The sequence below is a fragment of the Balaenoptera musculus genome, chromosome 3, assembly GCF_009873245.2.
Source record: "Balaenoptera musculus isolate JJ_BM4_2016_0621 chromosome 3, mBalMus1.pri.v3, whole genome shotgun sequence".
Classification (NCBI taxonomy): Eukaryota; Metazoa; Chordata; class Mammalia; order Artiodactyla; family Balaenopteridae; genus Balaenoptera; species Balaenoptera musculus.
The window spans coordinates 148,476-168,509 of NC_045787.1; the positions used below are offsets into that span (position 1 = coordinate 148,476).

General features: G+C 53.3%; 1 protein-coding gene across 3 annotated transcripts; it reads left to right on the forward strand.

Moving 5' to 3' along the window:
* Positions 1–3,954: 3,954 nt before the first annotated feature.
* On the forward strand, positions 3,955–19,798 carry PDCD6 (programmed cell death 6). 3 transcript variants are annotated; one of them, XM_036848187.1, is made up of 7 exons: positions 4,003–4,145; positions 4,506–4,638; positions 5,057–5,118; positions 11,530–11,574; positions 12,449–12,607; positions 16,184–16,293; positions 19,069–19,640. In XM_036848187.1, the coding sequence occupies exons 2-7, from the start codon at positions 4,595–4,597 to the stop codon at positions 19,165–19,167; spliced, it is 519 nt and encodes a 172-aa protein (XP_036704082.1). In that variant the 5' UTR covers positions 4,003–4,145; positions 4,506–4,594; the 3' UTR covers positions 19,168–19,640. The 3 variants fall into 3 exon arrangements, with proteins under 3 accessions (XP_036704080.1, XP_036704081.1, XP_036704082.1); XM_036848185.1 differs by lacking the exon at positions 4,506–4,638 and having other exon boundaries at positions 3,955–4,145; positions 19,069–19,798; XM_036848186.1 differs by lacking the exon at positions 4,506–4,638 and having other exon boundaries at positions 3,955–4,145; positions 12,449–12,601; positions 19,069–19,638.
* Positions 19,799–20,034: the final 236 nt, after the last annotated feature.

Genomic DNA, 20,034 nt, shown 5'->3' on the forward strand with positions numbered 1-20,034 from the left:
AAATTGCAATTCATGATAACCTAGTTGATCAGGGAACTTTACAGAGGAATTCCGCAGACGAATGAGTAAGGAATGATGGAATTTCAAGATCACTGTTTTGCAATCCTGATGCAGTGGTTCTCAAACTTCACTGCATCAACATCACCTCGTTAAAGAATTCCCAGCCCTGCCCCAGAACTTGTGACTCAGTAGGTTCTGGGATTGGGCCTGAGAATTTGCATTCCTAACATGTCCAGGGACCACACGTTGAAAACCACCGGCATGGAATGATGTGGTCTAACAAATACGAAGGAGGTAGTTTTCAGGAGAAAATAACTGGTGGAAAGACTGCTGACAGCCTCAGACCGCTTCATCCCTGCCAGTGGGTATAATGAGGAAGTAGACGCCAGGGCATTTAGTAAACTAGGTGGGAGTGTTAACCTGGGCATTTGAGCAGCATTGAAGTGTTAGGACAGGGAATTCAAAGCTAGCACAGGTACCCCTGAAGCAAGGGAGCGTAACAGGAGGGCTGATGGTTGCAAAGGAATAATGGATGGGGGTGGTTTCCTTATGTCTGTCTGCAACTTCTGAGCCAAAAACAAACCTTCAAACTATTTTCATGAATATTCGGAAACTAAGAAAACCACTGGGGAGTGGGTAGTCTGGAAATGTAAGTTCCTATGGAATTCCGCTAGTTAAGGAACCACCGGGCAGAATATTTCATACTGGAAATGTTTTATAAAATGTGTGTTCAAGGTTTCTCAATGAACCCACGTGTGTTAGGGGAATTGGCGAACCAGAGAAGTAAAAAAAAATGTGCGTCAAGTTAAAAAGAAAACAGAGGGACTTCCCTGGTGGTCCAGTGGTTAAAACTTGGCCTTCTATTGCAGGGGTTGCGGGTTCAGTCCCTGGTCAGGGAGCTAGGATCCCACATGGCCTGCAGCCAAAAAACCAAAACATAAAACAGAAGCAACGTTGTAACAAGTTCAATAAAGACTTTAAAAATGGTCCACATCAAAAAAATCTTAAAAAAAAAAGAAAAGAAAATAGAATACTGCCCAGAGAGATATAGATAATTTCTAATATGGATCAAAAGAAGTAGAAAGGTAAGATATACAGTAAAATATTCAGACCTGCACTGTCCATAGCAACAGACATAGCAACATGGCTGTTTACATTTAAGTTCATTAAAATTACTTAAAATTTAAAATTCCATTCCCCAGTCACCTTGATCCATTTCAGGTGCTCAGTAGCCACATTTGGATGGCTGATAAAGAACAGTTCCTTCATTGGAAGTTCTGTGGGCCAACGGTAGTGTAGATGTTTGGTAGTTTCTTATTATACGAAACAGCCTATGTTCAGTAAATTGACAGTTACTCAGTAAGAAGCCAGAGTGAAAAAACAGGAAGGTCATTCGCTTTCATCTGAATTCTGGCAAGAGTATTGGTTGGAAAGGAAGGGGAGAGCAGGGCTCAGTCAGCCTGTGCCTGGAATTCCACACCAGGCTGTAAAGGGGAAAGTGACTGAAAAAGGAGAAGTCTCCAGTGCAAATGCCAGAGTGGTCCTGATAAGAAAATAAACACAAGTAACGAGCCAAAGTGTCTTCCGAGGGGAAGCTGGTAAGGTAGATAACACAAGATTGTGTGTGTGCACATGCACACAAGTGTACACAGGACAGAACCAGGGCGCATAACCTACTTGGTCATCCATTCATTTAACATGTTCATTGAGGGCCTACTATGTGCCAAAGACAGATGAACAAGAGGGTGGACTGAAAAGTGTTAGGAGTGCTAGCACCCTATGTCTAGAGCCAGTGTTTAGAAAAATTCTAAGGATAATAAGAGGCATTTTCCAATTAGCTCAGAGAAATTAGACCAAAGGAAAGGCTGGCCCAATATTAGGGAAGTGTTGGCTTTCAGTTCATTTCTCCTCTCCTCCACCCAGAAGCACTATATAAATGGAAAGCTTAGAACAGACCTGGTTAGGAGGGAATTGAATCCCAAGATAGGCGAGGAGATAGTGGCAAGCACATCAATACTTTAAATGACTGGGTCAGCAGTACCAGGGGCAGGAAACAATCTGCCCTTTTCTCTTGACAGAAGGTGGTTGCCACTGTTGCTGTACATCTTTGTAAGGTGGTGTCAGGACTCCAGGTAACACACACCCCCCGCCCCCCCCCCCAAAGTAGATGGCAGCTGTCTGTGGCCAGGACTGCAGGCTAAGCCCTGCCCTAGAGCACAGCACAGGTGCCATGGCCCATGTGTGCACTCCCATTAGCCTCTCAGAGTCTCAGTTTCTTAGCCATCAGGGCTGAAGTGACTGAGGCTGCCTAGTTGCGAAAGCACCAGGCCAGTCTCTGATGAATCCTAGACTCATTTGTACATATATAGGGTTATACATTAGGGGGGATGAATTTTTTGTTTCAATCTTCATTTCCTAAATTAATCTCCCTTTTAAGAGTCAGCCTTGCCACCGCTGAGATGATGCAGGAAAAGTACAAACAGACCTGGGCTACAATCTCTTCTTGCCTCTTTGACCTTAGACCAGCATAGTTTTCTCTTCAGTAAAACGTGGACCTTGATACCTTGCCACGAGGTGCTGGTGTGAGGATTACACATAGTAATATTTAAACACTAGGGTAGATTCAGTAAATGCTTCTTCCCTTGAATGAATCATTTCCTACCCCTGGAACTAAACAGAAAGCAGAACGGAGCACTTCTGGGCCCCACAGATGGTGTTGGCTGTGGCAGTCGAGGCTGGACTCCATCAAGGGTTGGTGGAACCCGTGACACTGTCAGGAGAGGGAAGCCAAGGCCAGCTGGAGTCGCTGAGAAGTTTCTTGCTGAAGTTTCCCTGTACACTCTGTACTGGAAAACTTATAAATTGGGTTGCAAAATCATAGTTACTAATTTTGTAGCTTTCTAGAGAACAAAAAAAGGCAGAGATGGGAGATAGAAAAAAATGGGTTTCAGAAACTAGAGATCAAAAAGCTGTGGAAAATTGTAGAAAGGATTAGTTAACGAGTGATGTGAATGCTTTATGAGGATAAAACTAGAAAACACTTGAATTCAGTAAATCATGAAAAAAGCCACATTGTTGAGGTTTGTAGAATAATAATCTGTGTGAGTGTCAAAGTCAGAGTATCTTAATCTCTTTGAAGAGTTTAAAGAACTCTCCAGCATATGCTCTGGTGGTTAGAAGAGAGAAAAGGGACTGAGGACACTACAGCTGGAGAATAACAGCGGGTCAGATACAGAGCCAGAGCGCTGAATAATGGATTCGTGTCCAAGGAAGGAAGTGTCAGGTGCTTCCTTGGTGCTCGGCCCTTCCACAAACCAAGTAGGGGAGGAGGATGAAATGAGTCAGCGTGATTGGATCAGGAGCTGAAAATCCTGAGAGGCTGGAAGGCGGCGGGAGCGCCCTGAATGAAGCTGGGCTTCCCTGCGCGGGGTGCGCTGCGGCTCAGTCGGTGTCCAGACGGAGGCGGTGGCGTCAACTGGCCGAGAGGGACACGCTAGCAGCCCACCATGGCCAGCAGGGGACATCTGGGCTTGGCCACGCACCTGCAGGCCGAGCCGGGAAGCGGCGGGCGCTGTCAGATGCCGGAGGCGGGGCTTCGTGTGCTCCTGGGAAGCGGGGCGCAGGGACGCTGAGATGCGCGAGCGGGGGCGGGCGAAAAGTCCAGAAAAACAAGAATGTCGGGCGCGTTCTTCCCCTCCATCACAGTCCTTCCATGACCTTGGTGCAAGAATGGACCATGCTCGAGGGAGCCGCCTCCGCCCTTCATGTCCACTCTGCGCTGCGGGGAAGCGGCTCCCAACGCGCGTCCGCGACCCTAGGGCTAGCCTGGCCTAGGCCACCGGCTGCGCGGTGCCCACGGGACCCAGACACGCTGGCCGGACGCACGGGCGTCGCCTGGCAACAGGGTCGCGACTGGATTGGCTGCGCTCGCTCCCGTGACCGCCCCGGAAGTGGCGTGGGCTCCGGGCCCCGCCCCGGCCTAGGCGGAAGTGGAGCCGCCCGGAGCCATCCGTGTCCCAGGAGCGCCTCAGCCCAGCTGCGCCTCGGCCCATGGCCGCCTACCCGTACCGCCCGGGCCCCGGGGCTGGCCCTTCCGCGGGCGCCGCGCTGCCGGACCAGAGCTTCCTGTGGAATGTCTTCCAGAGGTGCGGCCGGCCGCGCAGGCGCTTGCGGGCCTCCACTGGGTTCTTCTCGGTCTCAGCCCCGGGCCTTCCCCCGCCCCGTGACCCCGGCCTCCAGTCCGACCTCCTTCCTGGTGCCCCAGACCCCTGTCCCTTGCTCCGTCCCCCCACCTTCCATCCTTGGCGTCCTGTCCGGCCCCCTTTCTAGTCCCCCTCGGCCTCTCCCACGCCGGCCCCTGCTCCGTCCCCCCCACCCTTGGCCTTCTCTCCGCCCCCCGCCTTGTCTCCCGCAGTCCCCAGGCCCCTCCCAAGGTGCAGAGCCGCCAGCCGGGGGTCGCAGCCAGCTCGCCCTGGGGCTCGGCCTCCATCCCTCTCCCCTCACAGCCGGTGCCCGGAGTTGCTCCGGGGCGGACGGTCTCCCAGGGATGCTTGTTTAGGAGAGCAGAAACGCAGACTCTTCCCCGGCTGCTGAAATGCCAGCAACCAGGAAAGAAGCCGGGCCGCGGCTGTTGGGCAGGTGACCGTCACCGCAGTGCCTTCCGTCCCTGGTCGTCCTTCCAGCGAACGAATGACCCAAAGTGGAGTGACTCATGATCAGGGAACGACTTAAGTTATCTGAGAGAATCTTTTCCTGCTTGTGAAAAGGAGAAAACCTGGTGCAGGTGGAATTCAGCCAGGCCGAGGGAGGGAGACCTGAGAAAGTGGAGAAGCAGCTTGGGTTTGGGCAGGGAGCGTGCCTAGACAGCGAAGGAGGCAGGCTTCCTTGTTCCCCAGCGGGTCATGGGACTGAGAGGTCGAGCAGCCAAAGGGAAGGGCCCAGGGAAGGAAGAGCCAGAATTAATTTAGGATTGACTGGAGAGTCAAACCTTTGCTTTTGCCCTCTTTTGCTTTTCCTACACTTTGAATCGCTAGCTTAACTGATCTTAATTTTGTAGGGTTGACAAAGACAGGAGCGGTGTGATATCCGACAACGAGCTTCAGCAAGCACTATCCAATGGTGAGTGGCACCTGGCCATCTGGACTTGTAAGCTGCAAGTCTGACCACCCGTAGTAAATAACTTTCTTCTTAAATTATTTTCCAAATCATTAAGACTTAATTCTCATCTCTGGCCCGTGGTGGAGGAGCTTCTGGCTTATTTTGTCGGGTGGTTTCCTGGTGTTGTGTCGGTGCTGCTCTCAGTCCTTGCCGAGCTGCTGGGGCAACTGCGTGGAGGACACAGGGAAAGCCTGAGGAATGGAGGCTGGGGTGTCGGCTTTAGGAGCGCAGGGAGCCTGGCTTTGTACGGCAGACATCCTTCAGGTTTGTCGAGGGCTGTTGAATTTCTCAGGTGACTGCGTCTTGTGACTCCTCTGGGGCGGGGCATCAAGGCCCCAGAGACACCGATGGGGAAGCAACTAAGGCTACTGGAGGCTCTGACAGCCGGATCGCGGGGAGGTGGGCTTCCCAGTGGGGGATGCTAGTCATTCAGACATGGGTGAGAGGGTTTCAGCTCTTGGTGCTGGTGCTGGGAGCTCACCGTGGAGTCGCCTTTTTGCTGGTTTCAGCATGATTAATCCATGGAAGTACTACTGGAGATCTTGATTCCATAAGTACCTGGCTGTGTGGCCCTTTTTTTAACCCCTCAGATGCCACTGTCTCTTCTGATTCTTACGTTTGTGGTGCCGTCCAGAGGCGTGCCATTTAAGCCAGAAGGGGGTTGACTTTAAGCGGTAATGAAGATGTTGAAAGGCTCACCTTGCCTAGTGGGCGCAGCTGGTGGCGTAGCAGGCGGACGCTGCCTCCCAGCCCTGCGCGGGGCACGCACCGCGGATGTTCCCTTTGTTACTCCTGGCGGATTGGTGTTCACAGGTTAACACCGGTAACGTTTTCCCTGGAGGGAGTCAGTACTGCCTCCAGTTCAGATGGTTGGTGAAGCAGGTGGTTCTTTGCTCTGTCAGAACATAATCTTGAATCAGGAGCCTGCTGGAGAGAGAATTTTGACAGAATTGCCCACAGGATGTTCAGCCCACCATTGCTAAGATGCTTTGAAATCGATACCTGGTTTAAGCCCACCGAAAAGTGTGTATCAGGAGCGTCTCACAGCGGCCCTGTAGAGTCACTTTTCTTGATTTGCCCTGCGGGATTCCCTCAGCTTCTGTTGGGGCGATGTAAGAACTTGCCCCATGAAGCGGGTAGTGGCTTAGCCCTGAGAGGGCCGGGTGTGGCAGCCCCCCTTCCCGCCACGTGGCCGCCTCTCTCCTCCCTGGGGGTGTGGTGCTTCTTGTGTGGAGCAGCTGTGATGGTTGTCCTGTCTTACTTCGTTTGTCTTAACCTGAATCTTTTAACCAGTCACATTTTCTCTTCAAATTAGCTGCTAAAAATTTTAAATTAGATTTCTGGCTCGCCAGTACCATGAGCTTAGAATTTTAAGAGGTGAATTTTACTGATAGTCTAAGACCCCTAACTTTCGTATGCTTTTCTCCTCCCATCCAACATGACCATAGTTTGCTTTCTTTTGCTGTGCCGTGACTATCTTGTACATTCCGTTAGGCCCTTTCTGCAGGAAGGCAGGTTGTGAACGGGTACAGCTCTCTCGTCCTTTCACAGCCCCAGAGTGCGCAGTAAGCTCTCAGGCTGAGAGCAGGACCAGACTCCGGGTGTGAGCCTGCACAGCCAGGCGCTCGCCCCACCCCTGTGCTGTCCCACCTGTGTCTTCCCGTTGGCGCCCCCGAAGCAGAGGTGCCCCGTGGCTCCCACCACTTGCCGGGCTCTGCTCCTTCCACCCGGGATACCTGCCTTTCCTCGAGGCACCCGCGGCACCTTCCTTTCCTGGATGCTGCCCTTTTCCTCCTCCTGGTTCCGCTGGAGTCGTTTTGCAGCAGTCTCTGGCTACTGGGCATCAGCTTTTGGAGGAAGCTGGTCGAGCTGGTCTTTTGTTTGCAGTTGTGTCGTGTCACCTCGGTCACCAAGGATGGACACAAGTCAGTTCTCTTCACTGTCCTCGAATTCCCACAGCTGATACGATTGGAGTTATTTTGACTTTTGATTTCTCCCCCAGGATTGGGCTTCTTTTTTCATATTAGGACTAGAATATTGAGCTATTTCAGGAAATCAGTTTAATTAGCTTATTACTGGTGGGAAAATTGGAGGTTCAAAGTAGCATGGTTTCTCTCTGCAGTGAGATCTGTGCCTCTGATGCACTCTGTTAAAACCCAACTGAAACCGCCCTGAAGAAGTACTCATGGGTCCTGTACACTGAGTCCTTTATGCAACTTGTTTCCCCAGGAGCGCGTCTGAAAATGACTGCTCAGTTAAGAGGTGTGAATAGAGACAGGACTGTCTTGCCTTCTGTTTGAAATAACATGTCACAAACTGTCTTCAGTTAGGTACTTTTTTTTTTTTAATTTTTACTTTCACATTGTTCCTTGGAATTACAGGAAATTAATTTTGCTCAAGCCTCTTTTTTTGTGCTTCTGTAGGTTTACGTTGACATAACATATTGACGTATTTTAAGGAGGCATTTTTCAGCTGGACTTTAAATAGTAATAAGTCATATATTCTTTTAGAGGTATTTTTAGCAAAATAGATTTGAGCTCTTCTGGAGGTCCCGTATTGAGTAGCAGCGAGAGAGATCAGACCACATAAGCCGACAGTTCCCTGCCGACTGAGCATCGGGTCACCTCACTGTCACTCCGTCATAGGCCCAGCTTACGAGGCAGCGGAGGGTCTGGGTTTAGCTTCTTCACCCTGCACCTGCTGTGCTCAGAGCCTGCACGTCCCCGAGGAGGGCCTGCCTGTGTGGCTACTGGCCGCCGCCTGGAACATGCTGCCCCTTTGCCTGGGCAGCTCATGCTCCCACTGCAGCTGCGGCAGGCACGTGCCCCGCCCCCCCCCCCCCCCCCCCCCCGGTGCCTGGAGCTTCCCTGGTTGACAACACACGCGAGGTGTGGTCTCAGCTTTCGGTGGAGGATTAGGGGCGCCCTGTGCAACTCCCTGGGAAGCAGGTGCCTGGTCCCCCCGGATTTTTCCCCATGCCTTTTCCCTCTGCTGATTTTACTCTGTGTCTCTTGCTGTAATAAACTGACTGTGAGTTTTGTGAGTCCTAGCGAGTCATCAAGCCTGGGGTGTGGTCTCGGAGGCCCCCAGCACAGCCTGTTGTATCTGCTTGTCCCAGAAACTTATGCAGCAGAGTTTCAGGTGGAAGCAGAGGAAGACGGGGTTGGCTTTATTCCACGACCTCGGCCTTGGGCAGATCACACTCTGGGACAACTGGAGGCTTAGCCCCTCCCCCTCGGGCCCAGCCCATGTCCACCAGGTCCCACATCGCCTGGTACAGAACCGGAGACATCACTCATCTATCAGAATGGAGTGTACAGAGTTTCACTGTGAGACACTTAGGTTGTTTCTGATTTTCTTCAATGTAAATACTGTAGTGATTTCATAGAACAAGTTTCTAGAAGTGGCATTTATCAGATCAAAGGCTGTAGGTGGTGTTACGGCTATTGATGGTGTTCAGATTGCCTTTAGAAAGGCCATATTTCCAGTCATGGCTCTTTGAGGCCGTAGTTGAAGGTGACTGGTGGGATACAGAGTTTGTGACCCTGAAGAGGCACCAGTGTCCGGGCCGATGCCATGCGAGCCCGTAGAACTGCTCTCACCCCTTCCTACTTGGCTCCTCTTTCGGGAAGAAATGCCCAGAAGGGCTGGGAGTCCCAGATCTGATGCAGTAAAGTGGAAGGAGATCGCCAGTGGTGCTGTAAAAAAAAGTCTGGTTTTTTTCCCCAAAGATTCCAGGTAAGTAGGTATTTCAGCGTGCGTTTGCTGGATGCCATGACGACTCAGCCCATTATCTCTCACTGAAGTCCAAGTTCGTGGTAACAGGATGCGATTTCAAGAAAGAAAACTCTCTGGAGAGCAAAAAGACAGAATATATTATCACAGAGCAGAGCGGGGGTTTTTCTCATTTGAGAAGGGATCAGATATAAATTCTTTAAATCATCTGTGTGCTTGAGGGTTACAGGGGAAAATGCTAAGTGTCCTGATGTTGACCCACCCCCTCAGTGGAGCTGCGACCCACTCGTACCCAAATTATGGGTGAAAAAAGTTATGTGTACTCAGTTTACATGGAAAAAACTGTGTGTGTTTCTGTTTTCTTTGGTCTTTCCAGATGAAATTGAGGCAAGACTTACAGGAACAGGGACCATATCTTGTATTTCTAAGTAAAAGTCTGACAGGAAATCTTCCGCAAGCTGGTGGTTGTGACATTCCTAGACATGTTGGTTACTGGGAATGTTTGAAATTGGGGCTGGCCTGGAAAATCGGGGGGAGGGTCACGGGCGCTGAAGGGAATCTCGCTGCTCGGTGTGTCCTGTGTTTCCAGCAGGCTCTGTTAGACGTGCTTCTCCACATTGCAGTGCGTTTTCTTACAGAAAACTGCAGATTTTCAGGCTGGCGCTCCAGTGTGTTTAACACTTAGTATAACTGGAGTACTAAATGTTGCCCTCACTAGGGGCTGTGAAGCTTTGATGTTTAGTCTGAGAACCAGGCCACAGGGCTTGGCATGAGCTAAACAGTCACTTAACTGTTGGCTGTTGTGATTATCCCTTGGTTTCCGTGGAGGGTCAGGCCCCGTTTGGGTAACAGGGACGGGCCGGGGAGGCACCAGGAGCCTGTCTCCACCTCCCAGGCTGGACGGCCTGCGGGTCTCCTCCCCGCCCCTGACTCGGCCCTGGGCGACCTGCCGCTCTCCCGAGCCTCACGGCCCTGCAGCTCGGCCGTGGGTCCCTCTGGTCCATGCCTCCCTCTGCCTGGCCGTCACCGCGGAAAGCGCCTGGGTTTGCATCATCACTTAACTGTTTTTCTTGTGTCACTTCTGTTTAAAGCGCGTTTGGCCGAGTCCTTTGCCAGCGTGGCCAGGGACGCACCCCAGCTCACAGTCGGCATGGGCAGTGGGCGCAGGCCACTCAGCGGGGCGGTCACTGTGGACTCTCAGGTCACAGCCTGCGTCAGAGGTGGAGCGAAGGCAGGAAGGAGTCCAGCAGCTGCGTTTGGTTTCTCGGGCTCCTGGTCCTGGTGGGTCATCTCCTGCGGAAACACCAGCCGGGGCGTGAGCAGCTAGAAAGTCAGAAACGGTGAAGAAGCGACGCCCTTCTGGGCATGGAGTCCCCCTCTTTCTCTTGGCTTCTCTGTAGCACAGTTTCTTTGTACGCTGGTTTTCAACGATGCTGACCTTTTCTGATACCTTTATAGACATCCTCCTGCCTGCCATCCCCCAAACGCCTGTAAAGTCTGCAGAGATGCTCACCCAGTGCACAGGGGTCCCCGCTGCGGGCCAGGCCTCAGGGCGCCCGTGGAGGAGGTGGAGGGACCGAGGGGCCTGGGTGCGGGGCGCTCAGGAGGGCTCCTCTGAGGAAGCCTCGTATAAACGGAGGCGTAAGGAGAGGCAGGGGTCGAGGTGAAGGTGTGCGTGTGTTTGGGGGGCCATGCTGGACGTCGGGAGAAGCGCGTGTGGGCCAGGTCGGGGACGTGCTCCAAGCCCAGTGGTCGCGGCCGGGCAGGAAGGGTGCTGCCTCGTGTGTGGCCAGGGGATGGGACTCTGCCACCCAGAGCTCAAACCGTCTGTAGAGAGGGGAAAATGGGGGGATGGGGAGAGATGCTGGTCTCCCGCCCCATAAAAATGTTTTTACATTGTTTTTAGTGAGTATAAAAATTGGTAAAGGTGCAAATCACTCTGAAAACAGATCCTTGGGCATAAAGGTCCCTGGTGAGCATTCCATCATCACAGTGGATAAATGGTTCTCAATCGTCAAATCCATCAGTGTCAACAGTCCCCTTTAAAATAGATATTCGATAACATCCCCGTTACTGCTCTGAAGTGAATCGTGGAATAATGTGTCCTGCCTTTTCACAATTTTAGAGGAAATAGTATGCTGCACAGACTGTCATTTGAGGAGAAAAACGTAAAGCGTGGTTTCACGGTGCGCTGTCCAGCAGGGTCGCTGCACGACGTGTGCAGCTGCCCCGGTCCTGGGAGCGGTGGTGCCCTTGGGGTGGGATTTTCTGAAGTGGTAGCTGGTGACGTTCTTAGCACAGCTAAGTGCCATTTTCTCAGCTTACCTGGTGCTGTGGCCCTGGGAAGTTCAGTGAGTATTAAAATGGCATCTCTTGGTTATAAAGTGAACAAGAGTGAGCTTCCAGGTGCAGGTCTTCCTGAGCAGCTTTGAATGTCTGGCTGGACCTGAGCAATTCTCCCGGCAGTGTGGATAGGACCTGACTGACCCATCGTCCTGGGGGCGGCGTCCCCTGCGGAGAACTGTGGCTCTAGGGTCTTGATGTTGAAAGCTAATTACTTATTTTCTCTGGCTTCTGGGGTTACAGACTGGGGATTCAGAGTTTCTTCTCTTTCTTAATCTCTGCTGTTTGTTTCAGGCACCTGGACTCCGTTTAATCCAGTGACGGTCCGGTCGATCATATGTAAGTAGCGGCAACACACCCTGCCTGTGCTTCTCACCTGATTTCTCTTCCGGAACTGCCACCCGGCCCGGCCCTTCACTGAGCCTTTACTTTGAGTTGACTGTCCAACCCGTCCTTCCTTTCTCAGTCTAAAGATCTCACATAGGCTTCACACACAGTCACGTCTTGCTTGCCTGTTGACTAGAGGAAGCGTGCGAGTTCTCGTGTGAAATGGCTCTGAACTGGAATGTGCTTGTGACCAAACCAAGATCACGCAGATGACCTGAAAAGAGACCAAACGGTGTATTACTTTCTCTGTAGCAGTGTTTCAGACTGAGTGTTTATCCATGGTGCCTGCAGTTATATGTAAATGTAGTTACAAGTTCTTTCTTATTTGGACCTGGAATTAGGCTGATTTTCTTTCTCAATGAAAGGCGGGCCTTACTAAAAGAAAATCTGAAGCCAGTATCTTGTTCTCCTCAGAGTAGAGGCCTCCCTCGCCCGAGGACTCTTCTGAGCCCCCACTCGGGACTCGGGTCCGCCGCGGGACGGGCGGCTCCAGGAATGGGACCCGGAGCTGGGAGGGTTGGGGTGGGCCCCTCGACGGCTCTGCACTGCGGCTCTGGCTCCTTCCTGGGCGCGGGTGTGCCCTGCCGCCGTCGTGCTTTTGAGGAACCTCCTTCAGTGTAAAGCGTTTTTATTGCGGCTCCACCAGGGTGTTTGGCTCGCACGCCTCACGCCCGCCTAGCACGATTTAGGGCTGTGGCTGGGTCACCGCCAGCACCTGGGGACCTGCTGGCCGAACAGCAGGCTGGGTCCCGGAGGAGCCAGGCCCGCGGAGGGTTGGGCGCGCCTCTGCTCTAGGTTCTTGCTGATTCACGCCCTTCCGTCTCAGCCATGTTTGACAGAGAGAACAAGGCCGGCGTGAACTTCAGCGAGTTCACCGGTGTCTGGAAGTACATCACGGACTGGCAGAACGTCTTCCGCACCTACGACAGGGACAACTCGGGCATGATCGACAAGAACGAGCTCAAGCAAGCCCTCTCAGGTTTTGGTAAAACACTTGTCTTGGCTGTGTAGCTCTTTCATTTTGGAGCAGGGCCATAAGGTTTATCTTGTTATTGTGTTCAACTTAATGATTTTTAAAGCAGTCTATGTGAAATTTTTGTTTACATCACACAGTTTTATATTTTCATGTTACTTATATCGTGAAGGCTTGTATTTGACTTGGAGGCTTCTATACGGTTTTTCATCCAAAATGAGATAAGGGCTATGCAGTAGTTTGTCTTTTGTGAAGTGGAGTGATGTCACAGGCACATTGAGAATGTGGCTTTTGAAACAATTTAAAGTGAACAAGTCAAAATAAAACAGTGTAGGACTATTTATATTTCCTGACATGAAAATACCCAGAAAGAAGATAGAATGCCCACAGGGGACGAGCCCGTGAGTTGCGTGGAGCGTGGGCCTGAGTGTGGAAGCTCCCATTCTCAAGTGCATGTCAGCACGTGTGCCACGTGCCTGCCAGCCTGAGCGTGTGCCGTGCTCTGAGCAGTGTTCACGTGGTGCCTTCCAGAGCGCGTCAGCGGGCCTTCTGGTCCAGCGTGCACCTGGGCCTGAGGGGAACTTGGGATTTGTTATTTATGGAGGGAGGACTGTAGCCGTTACACCAAGATTCTGGTTTGTTTGACATTCACCGGGCCCTCTGTTCGCAGGGCCCTTCTGTCAGATTACAATGTACTTTATTCTGACTAGTTCAGGGTTAAATAATATAAAGTACATTTTGGTTCTTGTGGTTGTTCATGTGCTTCTTCCCTCCCCCTCTCTTTCTCTGGGCGTGTCCTTTATGGCTGTCCTCTCCGGTTTCTCTTTCTTGCTTTAGAGGCTCTGGGACCCCACAGGAAGTTTGTGTTGTGAGCCTGCCACGCGTGGGTCAGGCTTTGGGCAGGACATTGACCTCAGGTTCTCTGAATTGAAACTTGGATTGCAGCTGACCTTGCTGTGCCTCAGGTGGGGGGCTGGGAGGGAGGTGGCCCCCACAGAGCAGTCCTGGGCAGGAGGGAGCCAGAGGCCTGGCCGGCTGGAACCTGGACCCTGTGAGTTAACTTCCAGACTGGTGACCTCAGGTGCCACCGAACACAGTGTTTCTAACCTTGGCAGGCCCTGGAGCCCTCTTTTGACTTAGTGCCAGTGACCGTCGCGTCCTGGGAGCTCAGGTTGGAAATGCGGAGGTCAACAAGCCCTGGTCAGACCTGGGACATTTGTGGCTGTGGTAGGTCAGCGGTGGTCCCTCAAGGTCAGGAGCTGACAGGCCCTGTTGAGCTGGGCAGAGCCGAGATCCCTCCTGACTTCCAGCTCTTCCTGGAAAAAGTAAATATCCCGTTGCAGCATTTCTTCAGTTATTCCAAAAAGTTTCTGCCTGTGATCGGTCTGCCGTTTCCTAGCGCCTTCTCTGGAGCCTTTTCTTCCCCACAAGGGCATTGTCATCCTTCACAGGTTACTTGTTAGCAACTGTTAGGAAATGTGCCCCAGGAGTGAAATTTCCTGTTTTGGTTTCACCCCTAAGAACAAGCGTCTGTCGGCCAAGCTGGGGGCTGTGTTGTAGCTCAGCAGATGCGTGAGGGAGTCGGGGGTGCGGGGGGAGGTCAGGCCCTAAGGTGTCCTCTGACCTCTGTTAGTGCCACACAGGGTCTCAGGCCTGCCCTGGCGGGGCTGTGTGACTGACCAGCGCACCCGCTGGATTTGATGGTCCATCCGTTCATTTTTTAGGCTCTTATTCCTAGTATGTGCTACATGCCAGGTGCAGAGACCTGGAAGTAAGAAGGAGCATAAGGCCTGGGCCTCACACTCTGCTAGTGGGGGTGCTGACAGCCCCATCCCCAGCAAACGCCCCCGTCCTGCACCCAGCCCCTGGCAGCCCAAGGCCAATGTGGTTTTTATAAGGAATTTCACGAGAGTGTAGTGAACCTTCACTTCCTCCTTGCTCGCTTTCACCCACTTTCCATCTTCCTGCTGCACTTGCTCCGCCCCCCTTTTCACGCTGAGGAGTCCAAGCCGGCACCCTGTCACTTCGTCCCTGGAGCCCGAGCCTTTGGCTCCCCTGACCAAGTTAGCAGTGTGTTTACGGCCGGGTCGGCTGAGTTAGGCCCCGGCAGGTCTACAGCAGCCTCCGCCCCTTTCTTGGTGCCGTTGGCTCCGTGTAGACACGGGTGGTGCCCTGATCCGGATCTGTCCTTTGCCGTGGTCACTGACTGGCGCCCGGCTTTGCTCCTGGTGCTGAGAGCGGGCGCTGGATGCCCCGTGGAGGTTGCTGGTTCTCAGGAAAGAAGAGCTTGTTCCCCCCACTGGGCATCTGTGCCCTGGAAGTGCAGCAGCGGCGCCGGGGGACACACAGGGGGCCAGCAGCGTTTCTACCTGCCTCACTGACCCTAAAATGGTCTGCTGAGGGGGGTTCACGTCTTGGGTTTTGGAGGGGGGAGCGGGCCAGAGGTCTGAGAGTCCCGGCAGCCGGCGGAGCCCTGTCTGATTCCGGAGCTCTGCTCTCCCTGCCGCTGTGTCTTTGTCACCATCTCGTGTGTCCTTTCCCAGCCTGGGCAGGAAACCATTGCACAGCGATGGCTTGGGCGGGCACTGCCCTGTCACCATGTCCCAAGCTCACCCTCACCAGCCGGGCCTCTGTCTCTCTGGGCCACAGGCACCGGTGCCGGGCGTGAGGGGGCGCCCATCCAGCACCCGCCCGTCTCTCTTTTCTAAGTCGGGGTCCTGTCTTCTACTCACCTGCAGGGCAGGGGGCCCTGCATTTAAGTCACAGGAGGCATAGAGCGCGCTGACCACTCTGGAAAGTACTGTCACGTGTTTGCATGTGTGACTCTTTTTCAGTAGAGTGATGAAGTGCCTGTACAGGTAATTAACTGTGACGTTCACTCAGACAGTAGGTGTGCATATCCTTGCAAAGATTCCAGCGAGACTGAAAACCAGTAAAAATGTGTTGGCACCTGGATCTTGTCTCCTGAATAAGTAAGGAAACCAGGGTCACACAGGTGGTGAGGTTAGGAGGGAAGGACGGGGAAGGGCTTAGAGCCGCCCCGGGGCGTCCTTGCCGGAGGCCTTCCAGGACGCCCAGCAAGCTGAAGGTGGAGTCAGGGACTCTGCCATCACCTGGGTGACCCTTCGAGGGCTTCAGTCTGTGTGCGGCCGCCTTACTCCTCACGGCCTGACTGAGGTGGAGGAGGGGCCGTCAGTCAGCCTCCTCGCTCCTGGGCGCCTCGTTCCTCCTGCGGGTTTAGCTGGCGAAGCCTCCTGCAGCAGCGAGTGACCCAGGGCAGCCGAGTGTCGGGAAAGTCAGCAGTGAAGGGCCTCTAAGGAGGCTAGCTCCGCAGCGGTCCGGAAGGCCCCTGGGCCGAGGGGCGTGGCCCTGGGGTTGGTGAGGACTAGTGACTGGGTGACTCGGGACCCTCCAGGAAGGGGCTGCTGCTCTCTGAGTGAGCCCCTCCTCGCACAGTGGCCACCAGGCTCTCAGTGTGTTGCAGTGCGCTTGCACCCGGGATCCCTGGGGCCCGTGTCGTGTTCTCGGGAGGGAGAGGCTGGGGCCTGGGGAGCGAGCGTGTGTGCTGACTCCGCTCTCCTCCTCCAGGGTACCGGCTCTCTGACCAGTTTCACGACATCCTCATTCGGAAGTTCGACAGACAAGGACGGGGGCAGATCGCCTTTGACGACTTCATCCAGGGCTGCATCGTCTTGCAGGTACCGGCTGCGCGGGGCCCGCAGGCGCTGACTGCGGGAAGGGGTGGGATGACGAAGCAGGGGCGCAGGAGTCAGACACGTAAAACTGGTCCCGGAACTTAGAGGAGTTAGTGTGCTGTTTGGAGGAGTAGCTAGTTGCTCTGTTAGACGGAGGTGCAGACAGCAGGGCCCCTCCTGCCCTGGAAACACCGGGAGCTGTCCATTTGGAGGGGATCCGGTGGGCTCTTTCCATGCATACCCCGGTATTTTGGTGTATTTCATTATGAGAATTGGGTGAGCTTCTGTCGCGTGCGCTGCTGGCTCCTAAGCTAGGAGCTGTGCCCTGTGCGCAGGGGGCCCTGTTTGGGTGTTAGAAACAGTGTCTGGCGGGGCTGGTGATCCCAGTGACCGCCGCCTCACAGTTCCCTGCGCTGCTTCTGTGGTTCCCTCTGCGGCCTCACTGCTTCACCCAGGAGAGAGCTAAGTGCAGGCCCAGAGGAGCCCTCCTAGGATGGAGGGCGGGAGCCCTTGAGCCGCCCTGGCTGTTCCCACACAGGCCCTGCTCCTGTTTCTCGGTAGGGAGCCCAGTTCCATAGATTTAAGCTTTAGAAATGCAGTGAATTGGTATAAACCCTCATGTCTTTCAAAACTTTCTTTTTTGACAAATCTCAAAAAAAAAAAAAAAAATAGCAGAGACAACAGTATAATGAACCCATGTGCCCATTATTTAGATTCAGCAGTTATCAACTCATGGCCAAGTCCACGTAAGACTCTGTGACACCCTCCCTCTTAATTCTGTCACAATTCCATTTATGGGAAGCGAATGTGTTTTCCCTAAGTATTTCAGTAGAACCGATCCCTGAAAGATATCCTCGCAGTTTGCATTCAAATCGAGGTTCCATCTTGTTGGTTTTAGAATCCACAGAGGGGTGTGCTAGGCACGAGGTTATCAGTATAAATTGGAATTTGGGAAAGCATTCTCAGGTTTTCTCCCCGTTAAAGCGATAGTTCAGTAAGTGAAGTTTCTCTGCCTGTCTGCTATCCTGATTTCTTTCCCGGGGAATCTGGGCCCATCAGTCCCTGTCCTTCAGTGACTTGGAGAGCCAGGTCTGTTAGCATTTAAGCCTCACGTCTCTGAAAAGCGGAGAGCCTTACCCCGTCTCTCCCTCTCAGGGTCTGGTGAGGCAGGATTACGTGTTTGCAGTGTTGTCGGCACACGTTAGGAACAGAGGTAGTGTGAAAGTCTCTCACTAGGATCTGCGTCTGGATCGCTGTGGGCTTAGGATTTTCATCTGAGGTTATGGCCCATAAGTGACCACCTGATCCTTATATCTCTGCGTAAGCAAGGGTCCTCGCATGTCAGCTTTCAGCCCCCAGAGTAGCAGGATCTGAGTCCCCTGAGAAGCTCACGCGGTGCCTCTGCCAGGAGGCTGCCCGCAGCTGGCCGTGGCCTCTGGGCCGTGCTGGGAGCCGGCTGCTGGCCCTGCTCCCTCCCACCCGTGGAGAAGGAGCCTAGACGCTGGACAGAGGTGGGGACTCGGAAAGGAAAGGCTAAGCTGCAGGCCACATGTAAAAAGTCCTCAAAAGCCCTCAAAAGCGTTTTCTTTCATCTGCCTCTTTCCAAAAAGAAAAAGGCTTTTTGAAAATTGTTTTGTACAAAGCAACATGGAAACCTGTAGAAATCTTGGGAAAAGACAGTTAAGTGTAAAGAAAGGGAAGTCACCCATCGGTCTCCGGCGGGAGGTTGCTGCTGCTGGTGGTTTCTGTGGTGTGTGTCACGCCGGCGGGTCACACACAGGAAGCTCCTGGGTAATGCCTGTGCGGACTGTCACCTGTGTCAGCCCGTGTGTGGTTGGCCGTCAGCCTGCCCAGCACAGGAGCGGGGCGGAACTGGAGAGACTGAGGTGCAGGAGACACGGCTCACGGGCCAGGCTGCAGCCTTGCTCTCGGCCCCTGGGCAGGTGGGCAGGCGACCACCAAGGTCACGATGAGCCTGGGGCACTGTCTTCTGTCAGCAGGATTCTTCAGAGCCTGCCATGGTTGCCCAGCATCTGTCATTTGGGGTGGCACTTACCTAACCGTCCCTGCTCTCGGGCGGCCAGGCTTGTGAACAGACTGAGGTGGCGCCTGGGGGGTGTGGTCAGACAGGAGGGGCTCGGGCATCAGGTAGGAGGTGGGTGGGCAGCAGAGAGGAGGAGGGGGGGAGGGGGGTCTGTAGCAGGGGTGGGGGGCGTCAGGCAGGAGGAGGTGGGCGGGCAGGTCCTGAGTGGGGAGGGGGGCTGGGCATCAGCCAGGGTCCTGGGCTGGCACAAGGAGATCCTGCCCTTCTGGCTCTGCGCTGGGCTTCTCCTGTTGGGCAGCAGGTTCTAAAGAAGGAGCCCAGTGGGGGCTGGTTTCCCTTTGTCCTGAGCGGCACGTGGCCAGAGCAGAGGTGAGCCTTCAGGGAGGCCCCCCAGGAGAACAGTCTTAGAGTGGGAAGGGAGGACCCAGGCTCACCACCATGGACTTGGGAAGCCAGGTTCCGGGGCCACAGGGCTCCGCCAGGACCCAGGGCCGCGGTGTGTAGTGGAGCTGCACTGGCGGCCCACCCGCCTACCCGCTGCTGTCCTGCCCCCGCATCTCCAGGGTGGACCGGCCTGGCTTTTGAGGGTGGCCGAGGGCACCTCGCCCGTGCCCCTCTGTGGGCAGAGACATGAATGCTTCTGAAATTGGGTTCCTGAATGCCCTTGTACCAGTACAGTTGGTTCCTTCTGTTTGATAAGTATTAGATCTAAACACCTGTTGTTTTTTCCTCAGAGGTTGACAGATATATTCAGACGCTACGATACGGATCAGGACGGCTGGATTCAGGTGTCATATGAACAGTATCTTTCCATGGTCTTCAGCATCGTATGACACTGGCCTTCTGCAAATACCAACGGGACTTACGGAAAAAAAGACTGAAAATGCCAAATCTCTCACCTGTAACGAAATGGTACGCAGATGAGTTAGATACTGCTCTTCCTTTAGATTTTGTATAATTACTCCTTGGGGACCAGTACATACGTGGATAAGCGGGTTGATGTTTTGCAGTTGTAACAGTAGTTACGTCATTACTTAGGTTCACACATTTGATTTGAGGCTGTTTAATTGTGCCATGAGGTAAGATATAATAATGTTACAGGGACTCTGCTTGCAAAAAACTCATCATGTGCTTTTCTAGATAGCTCCAGTTCTAGAGTGGAAATACTTTATTAGCCAATAGGAATTTTAAATAATACGGAACTTGCACAGAAGGCTGCTCACGTGCCTTACTTTTTAAGGGGGTTTATTGTATTCATTGGAATATGCAGCGTAAGCAATAAAGCACATGTGCCCTTGTCCCCATCCGTCTCAGCTGTGCTCACCTGGAGCTCCGAGGGGTCCGGCACCTTCTGGGGTGTGCCCTGGCTGCTCGTGGAAATCCTGAGATTCATCCATCCTCTATGACAGGAGGTGGTTTGCATTTCCTGAAACTTCTTTGGAAATACAAACCCAAATTTGATTTAGAAGGGAATGGGTTTTCTTTCGCTTACTAATGATGCACCTCTGTGCCCTCTGATGGACTGTTAATTACGGTTTTTCACACATGAAAGTGGAAGGAGGGATGCAGTCAGCCCCCCACGTGGTGGGCGCACAGCCAGTCCCAGGGTGGCCCTGTGCCCGTCCACACGGAATCGCTTTAGGCTCTTTCTGTCCCCTCACCCTTTAAGTGTGCTTCCCCAAACCAGGATTTGGGGTGGG